Source organism: Trachinotus anak, unplaced genomic scaffold (genome assembly GCF_046630095.1).
Source record: "Trachinotus anak isolate AG129_WGS33_773 ecotype Australia unplaced genomic scaffold, CSIRO_AGI_Tana_v1 ptg000032l, whole genome shotgun sequence".
Classification (NCBI taxonomy): Eukaryota; Metazoa; Chordata; class Actinopteri; order Carangiformes; family Carangidae; genus Trachinotus; species Trachinotus anak.
Window position 1 is genome coordinate 12,889,357 of NW_027273883.1, and position 8,949 is coordinate 12,898,305.

The following is an 8,949-nucleotide window of genomic DNA, read 5'->3' on the forward strand; positions in this document are numbered from 1 at the left end:
TGACACAGACTGATGTTTTATTCAACAGCACAGCGAGCCATTACTTTATGGACTCACAAGAATACACAAGTAACAAAGACACACACACACACACACACACACACACACACACAACCAGACTTCCTTCTCAATCTCATTCTGCAGTCATGTTTAGTCTTTTGCAAATAGTCACAAGAAGACTAGAAAAAAAAAAGTCCAGAGAAAGTTTAACACAGAGATAAATGTGTGTGACTGGTGATCTGAAAGTCTGGCTCCATCAGCTACAGGTGACAGTGAGAAGTGAGGCTACATCAGGCACGGGAGTTTCGCTCCTCTTCTTCATTCTCCAGGAGGTAGGCTGGCTTGTACCGTTTCACCCCTCTCTCGTCCACCGTCTGGAGGGACGTGTTTCGACAGGTGTTGTCCATGCTGCCCAGTGAAGTGTACCTGCAGGTCAACACAGGAGTTTAAGACCAAGAAGTGTGCATAGCGGATGTACTGTTGTTCAACCCCAAAATGAAAGGAGGACACAGAAAATGCTCAAGGAGGGAGTGGATTTGTTCTTACCCTTTATCGTAGAGAATACAGTAGGGCACATATAACGTCCTCAAGAACGACCAGATGTCATGATATGTCCAGTCCTGTATAGTGTTGGAAGACAGCAAATATAATTGGTTTGTGACTGACACATCCTCTGTTGAGTCCTGTGAGATGAAGTGTCACATATATTATCTTGAGCTGGAGTCAACTGCTAAACATACCAGTGTTTTTTCTCTCTCTCTCTCTCTCTCTCTCTCTCTCTCTCTCTCTCTCTCTCTCTCTCTCTCTCTCTCTCTCTCTCTCTCTCTCTCTCTCTCTCTCTCTCTCTCTCTCTCTCTATATATATATATATATATATATATATACACACACATTCTACCATTCTGGCTTTCAAAGTTTATCCACAAACTGCCATTCTATAATGATTTGTCTTTTCTGAATACATTTAAAAAATTCAAATGAATCAAGTAACATCCCATTCAGTTCAGACTAAGCAGGTGGAAGAGCAACAACATTGAAGGTCAGAACCTACAAAAGTGCAATCCAACACAACAGACGTGCAGTAACTTCTAATATGTGAAGCTTTTTCACCTTTCATATTCATTGAGAATGTGTCATAGAGGTGATGTTTGAGACTAGTTTGTGTTGGGGCAATGACCGGCAATGTGTGTACATATGTAAAACTACTGTAAGGCTGCTGAAGTGCATTAAACATTAACATTAAGGCTACATCCACACTAACACCTTTTCATTTTTAAGACAGCGTTTTATAACAAAAACGATCTCCGTCCAGACGACTGTTTTAGCTCGATATCCATCCATACTAACACACCTGAAAAAGCATACATACTTGACCATTCACATACACTTGGCATGTGCAAACCAGTGTACACAGGAAGCAGATTCTTCTCTCTGCAGAGTACAGTACGAGCGAGAACAGCAAAGGCAGTTGTACCATTAAAATGCAGAATTTAACACAACACAGTATTTAGTTATCCACATTGCTTTCACCACTAGTAGTCAAGGCTGATAGGACCCAATCAGGGAGCAACCATGGGTGTCTATGTCATTGTTTCCTAAGGTCGCCATTTTTGTCCATCCAGACAACAATGCAACCCAAGAGTTTGAAAAACTGAAACCGGGTCAGCAGCGTTTCCAAAAGTCTCACTGGAAAACCAGTAGTGTGGACGCCAGGTGAAAACGTAGCGATGATGCATTTTGTGTAACAAGGGGAAATTGCCTGGTTAGAGCAGTGAAAACACATTTGTATTACCTGTCAAAAAGCCGCAGCAACATATATACTGTAGCTTTAAATAAAGTGGGGTAAGTGAAGGATTGCTTGGTTTTTAAGTTATATGTTATGATGAATGTTTGCAGGTGCTCTTAAGATAAAAAAAAAAAATCAGGTAAAGTAAACCTAAATTTCAAACTGTTACTTTATTTTAACTATATCTAGTGTTTTGGCTTCATGAATGTTTCACTTAGAAGACTTAGTTATGTTGATTTTGTGGTCAGTGTAACAGTGACTCCATGTTATTTGAGTGTGTTTGTGTGAGTCTCACTAGCAACGGGTTGACTCTCATGTAGTCTGGCCAGCCGGGGTCGGTGGGACACATTGGTGTGAGTGTGTGTGAGTAGGGGTCACTCCTCCTGGTCCCCATCAGGACGGCTTTCAGCTCTGGCTTCCTCTCCTGCACCTCGTTCAGCGCCTGCCGAATACTGCCCTCCACAGAGAAGAGATCCAGGTCGTATCTGTGGGAGACACATCGCCAAAAAGTGAGCTGCTGTGTTGCAACATAGAGATTAAACCCTTTTTTTTTCTTAAACCCTTTTTTGACCAGAAAACTTTAATACACCTCCACTTGGACTGGGGGCAGCTAGTGAAAATATTTTTAAAAAATATAAAAACACATAAAATAATTGAAAAAAAAAAAAAAAAAAAAAACACTGAAAGTCCACTGTTTATTATTATACTCACCTTTTAATTGTGTCCTGGAGGAATCTCTCCATTTCTGGGAATGGAGAGACGATACGAATATACAGAGCTTTCACCTTGTCTTTACCGTCTGGATACCGTCTGAGAGTGGCAGGAAGAGGAAATGGGACATTAAAAAAAGATAAATAACAGCAGGACAGAAAAAGATTAGATAAGTGTCCATTCTTCTTATCATTATCTCCAACTATCTGTCCAGCAAAGGTCAAGAAAAGTCAAATAAGTTGTCTGTCTTGTCCAACATTTTTCTCAGTCTAGTTGCTGCTCTCTCTACTCTCTCGTTTTCTTCTTCACTTACTTCTTACTGTTACATCCCACTGTGCAAAAGTGCTATCATTATGTTTTTAATTTGAATCTCCCTTTCATCTACTCTCTCTCAGGCCATTTGCTTTGTCCTGATTAAATCACCCCTGCTCCTAAATGTTCTAATTGTCTCATCTGGTCTGCTCCCCTCCTGTTACCGTTTCAGTGCAGCATAGTAGAGATGGAGCAGCGCTGTGCAGTCTTTGCCTCCGTTGAAGCCGACGCAGACTTCCTCTGTTGAATACTGATCCAGTGCAGCCTCTATCGTTTTCAGAGCAGACATAACTTTCTCACCTAATGCCGTGCCTGTGGGAAATAAAATCCACAGCGAGACGCCGTTTTACAGGGAAAGTAGTCAAATTTTGTTAGGAGTAATATCAAGGATCCTTCATTTCTCCGTCAAATTTAGAGTTAAAATATCTGATTGTCCTTTGTCTTATCTTAGTTACTGATGCATGACTCTAATCTCTGTTCAGTCTCATACCAGTTACATTCTTTTTTTTATAATCCACTATAATCACTTTAATCTCTTTGCCACTTTTATAGGTCCCAATGTCTGTGTAAAGTGGAGGAGTTTGCTTCAATATTCACTTCATATTAAGCTGACACACTTTAACTATCCTCTCCCACCACCCTCTGCACCCTGTCTCCCTCTCACCATTATTGGCCAGTGTGTACACCTCAGCAGTGGCAATGGACACTGGGTCAGTGACTAAGGGCACCACGCTGCCCCTGGGCAGCTCATCTAACAGCTGTGCCCGTGCTTTGTCCACCTCCTCCGGGCTGTCTGAGTCCAGAACCAGCCTGACTCGATGATAGTTACTCAGCCAGTCGGGGTAGGAGCCCAGAGCCACTTTCCTACCCCAACCAGCCTGAAGTTTGGTCAGCACAGGGGCGATCTCTGTTTCATCTGCATCCAAAAACACCTAGGACAATGAGGTTTGTTGAGCTTGCTTGTACTATGAAAACACAGTATTCTGATGGATATTTTGTAAATAATTCAGTTGGTCTAGGTGTTACCTCACGGGTGTGAAAAGTGGTCCCTGAACCAGCAAAGAGGTGCTCCAGCCCATTGAAGGCCCTCTCCATCAGAGACGGAATCCCAGGAAAGATATACACGTTACGCACACTGACCTGGGAACAGGGCAGTTAGTCAGGACATGAGTACCTGCACAGAAGCTGAGCATAGTAGTGCTGTGGATGTGGACAGCAGAAAGAAACACTAAGATAAAGTGGTGAAAATATACAAAATATAGCCTACACTTAAACTGACATTGGACTCTTAGGTGGGCATTTTTATTTAAGTGGCTAAAATACGTTATTTTCTGCTGTCCACATCCACAGCTCTGCTATGCTCAGCTTCTGTGCAGGTCTGCTTCTCCAAACAAAGAACATGCTGACTCAAGTCCAATGCAGGTAATATGCACATATTGCACATACAACCCCATGTCAAATAACCCTAACTTTTCATTTAATGTCTGTAATCTCATAGTGATTTTATTTTGATATGGTGAAGATGTATTACTTTTAATGAGATGCTGTTAGTTTTTATCTAAATCCTATTTGAAAAATGTTTCCTTAAATTTCCCCAGAGTGAACAATTGTTGTTTTTGTCTGATCTTAGATCTTAGTTTAGTATAACCTACTGTTAATGCACACATATGTGTGGCCTAAATAATGACTTGTGTGTGCGTGACTTTATTAAGGAAAACTATCGCCATGTTACATTTGACACAAATTCTTGTGTGCCTTTAACTCTTGTTTTCAGTAAAGGTTCAATGGAATTACTTCCTCAGTATGGGAAGCTGTTTTTCACTCATGCTGTGTCTGGTTAGTAGTTAAGGTAATCGTCATCTTAAATAATCCAAAACAGGAGAGACCAGACAGAACATTATGGGCACATACACACATCCATCATGACTTGGGTACAATTTAATCTAATGTAGTTTTTTATATTAACATGAATCATAACATTTAACAAATGGAGTTTGATGAAACAAGCTAATCCCGCCGTGTCCTGCACTCACTCACCAGTGGGTAGCGGAGCAGTTGTCCAGTCTGAGGGTCAGTTCCGTAGTTGAGTTTGGCTGAGCGAGGCACCATGGCCAGCTTCATAGCAGCACTGTTTGTGTCCACCACCCCAAAGAATTCTTTAACCAGCTGGGAGAGCTCAGGGTGGGGATATAACTCCTCTTGGAACGCCATGCCGATGCTCTCAAATGTGACGTCATCATGGGTGGGGCCTATGCCTCCCGAGGTGATGAGGTGTGTATACTGAGGCGAAAGGAGGGCCACCTCTTTGGCAATGACCTCCTGTATGTCCGGTATGACTGTTATGCGCTGCACAGACACCCCAAGCTTCCTTAGTGCTCGTGTCAGGAAGGCACTGTTGGTGTCCACTGTGTGACCCTGGGAGATGAAGGGCGAGAAAAGACACTCAGTTAGTTTCAATCCAGTGTTGCCCCCCTCACTTGAGCATCACATTCAGCAACTTAACCATGACTTCAAAGTCTTGCTTGACATGACATTGGGTAAAATCAAAGGCTTCATGTTTAAATCATGATCATGTCAAGTCAAGAAATAATGGTGAACTTGTCATTTTAAAACTGAGCACTGCTGCCACATCAAATAACCATCACAGGGTTTTCCTCAGTATGTAAAGTGTAACCCTAACCCTGGACTGCATAGTGGTCTAGAGAACTGAGGCATACTGATGAATGTTAGGATATATCTATCGTATTGATAGATATATCCTAACTTTCATCAGTTTCAAGTGCACAAATTTATTTGGATTTTCTCAAATCCACAAACTTTCAAGGATTCTCAATGGGTTACTATCAATCCCACAAATATAGCTTAAAAGTCATACAAACCACAAAAAAAAGCACACACTAAATCACCTTGAGTATCTCATCTCCAATGATGAGAATGGCTGCAGTGGGAGCATCCCCATTGACTGCAGAGGACGGACTGGAGTCCTGGTGGTTTGTGGACATTGCTGCTCTGCTGAGTTGAGCTGCAAGTCTCCTTGTTCGCACCACTGCTCTACTCAGCTTGGGAAGAGAAAAGCTGAGAACAGAACAAAACATGTATAAGACACTGTTAATTAAACTTTTACGCTTATAGATTTTGTTGCCAAATGTAAATTTGGGTGTCTGCGAAATGCAAAAGTTTATAAAAGAATCAACAGTCAACAAAGTCAAAAATCTCTCTAGTCAGTAACAACTCATTAGCACATAAATGCAATGGTAATATATTGTAATTATGACACAATGTCTCTATAAGGGTAAGAAAAGATCTTTTTAAATCTTACATCAACATGAAGAATCCATATGAACTATCCCAAAATGTTTCATTTCAGCTCAGGCCCTCTTCTCTGTCATGACTTGTCTTGTGTCAGGAAATACCTCTACACGAAGTTGAAGAACAGAAAAAGACAGACGAGAAGGGGGAAAGATGGAGACACTGTGAGCAGTTTGTCCATTTCAGCAGCACAGAGTGCATCAACAAACAATGTTTTTTTTTCGAGAAATATATCTGCTGACATGTCTTGGAGCTGACTTTGAACAGTTGAAGGCGAAATAATAAATGATGGGTTGTATTTAAGATACTGCATTTGAATGGTTATGAATTAGTCTCTGGTGAAAATATTTTTATTCTGATTAATGAGGCTATCAGTGTAGGACCACAGTGGCTACATATGCATCAATTACACAGATATGGCATCTTGATAGCTAGCTAAACCCTAAGCTGGTGACCTGTGCAAGGGTCTGTCAATTAGCTTTGTAAAGCAGATGTGAATTACCCTATGTTTGCTCCAGTATTTGAAGTACAAGTAAATTATTGACAAATTTGCCCACATGATTTGTACTCAAAGTGGAAATTTAAAGTGGCAGCAGAGATACAAATGTGCAGTGCTGACAAATAATGCTAAAGCAAGGTGACAGGTGTGAATACAAATACACAAGACTGAATAAAATTTGTTAAGAAATGATGAAGTGAAAAGTGGTAGACAAGATGGGAGCAAAGGTTTAATGGACAACTGCCAGCTGAGTGCTTCAGTCAAGTAAGGTCAGGTATAGACAGTGTTAAGGCGTGTTCGGGTTCATCTACATTTGTTAATCTACACCCAGTGTGGGTAGTTATAACTGTAGTGTTGGTGTGTTAACATTAACCTTCAGAATAATAAAGTGACAGCTCAGGTGCATGCTACTTGACTTGCACATTTCAAATTGCATAACACCGAAATCTTAAACTATGACACGAAATGAACCATGTGCAAATTCGTCTGCCTTCATAAAACAAACTGAAACAAATGAAGACGGAATATAAATCGCACCGTCGACTACTTCTATGACAAATCTTCGCTAGCTGTGACAAGTCTCCTTGCTAGGTTACTTAAGCCATTGTGGGCGACATTGGCAACAAACAAGCAGCACATTAGCATTCAAGTACACTTTCATAATACTTTATATTTATCTATCATGCCGAGTTCTCTCGACTGCCTTATGCTGTGTGGAACTACAGTAATATATTGGGTTTTTTTTTTTTAATTTCATTACCAAACTCATCAAAAGCAAGGCAACTTACTCTTGAGCCGCATATGTCCTCGTTATGTATCAGGCTACACGTCACTCAAAAGACAAGTCGCTAGCTGTCCAATCAAAACAAGGAAGCGTCCTCCGAGATGTTCAACAGCCAATTAGAACCTCGGAGGAGGGTCTTTACGGAAACGCCTCTTTTGGTGATACGGAAGTGACCGAAAAAAATGGTCCGTGTTGTGCTAGAATGAAAAAAAAAGGATGTGGAGTAATATATGTCGTTTGATGAAAAGTATTAGCTACGCGGATTGTGCCGACAACTCGTAAATCTACGAAGAGTCGCTCTGGAGCATCTACACTCGGATAGCATGATGCTAATAGACGCCGAGCAGCCGCTTCCTCAGCCTGAAAATACGCAGTTAAGTGTAACTTGTCTGCCTCTGCTGGCTGGAGGAGCCAAGTCCAAGATACACATGTACGTCTCCGACTTTAGACTTTATCGATTTACCCCCCTGGCCTGCGGGTGGCGCATTTTGGCCTCTCTACAACCGTGAGTCAGGCGCTGCTCTGAAAATAGGTGAAACTGACACCTGGGTGAAAGGTGTTATCCACAGTCCTTTATTACTTTGTGAATACATTTGTGGTTTAGGATACAATATTTATAGAATTAAATAAGTAATTTGCTTGAAGTTATGAGGGTGGTGTTACCATGCCAAGAAACTCCTTGAGCATCATTTCCCACTCACCCATAGATTACCTAACAGTTCCTTCAAGCAATCATGTCATTCAGCACGGTTGTCAGAACATGTAAATGTTACTATAACAGTTTCATGATGTGTAACATTATTATAAGTTAAGAAGTATTGCTGATCGTTTTCAGATAAAGTTTATATAAGCCCTCTTAGGAAAAGGAAAAAAAAAAACATGAAAAGTTAAGTAAGAAAAAATGAAATTATGAGAAAAAATGACATAACGTCAATATATGTGTTTTATATGAAATAATTTTGACTTTAAAAGTTCTAATTTTTAATTTTAACAAAGTATCTCATAATTTTGACTTACAGCATATTTCTTATTTTTTTCCTTCCTAAATGTTTTCACCTTCTTTGATGTAGAGGTAAGTCTATTTCATGAACAGCCTGCTGTATTTTGAAACACTAAAGCACAGGTATCACTAATTAGCCTACATCAACAATAGCTTTGTTCCATTCAAGTGTCCCAGCCACGCATGTGAGTGTGCAGTGAGCCAGCATTAACAATACCAGGGCCCTGAAACCAGAGCAGGTATAGGTAGTTCACCATCATCTATCCCTTTATTTACATCTGTGATTTTCCTACTGTGACATGTCTTGTGTGAAAAACGATTATTATGCATATGTATATCAGCGGATGCTGGGGTTAAGTCAAGTGTCTTACTAAAGGGCATGTTTTGTTTATATATTTTTTGACCATGTCCCGCAAAGAGAGGGTTGTCTCTTTTCACCATTCATTTTAAAAATGTATGGAGCTTATGAGAAAATTAGTGTTTCAGACAATGATGCCCATCGAAACTGTGCTGAGGGCAATGAGGACTAAGGGGCCTAGTGACTGTCA

General features: G+C 40.6%; 1 protein-coding gene across 1 annotated transcript; it reads right to left on the reverse strand.

Moving 5' to 3' along the window:
* flad1 (flavin adenine dinucleotide synthetase 1) lies at window positions 1-7,783 on the reverse strand. Its single transcript, XM_071469980.1, has 11 exons — window positions 7,406-7,783; window positions 6,129-6,224; window positions 5,716-5,884; window positions 4,847-5,224; window positions 3,836-3,949; window positions 3,474-3,741; window positions 2,974-3,121; window positions 2,498-2,596; window positions 2,082-2,271; window positions 547-620; window positions 1-426 (listed from the first exon to the last, which is right to left on the reverse strand). Exons 2-11 carry the CDS (start codon window positions 6,134-6,136, stop codon window positions 291-293), a joined length of 1,584 nt encoding a protein of 527 aa, XP_071326081.1. The 5' UTR covers window positions 6,137-6,224; window positions 7,406-7,783; the 3' UTR covers window positions 1-290.
* Between the last annotated feature and the right edge of the window lie 1,166 nt (window positions 7,784-8,949).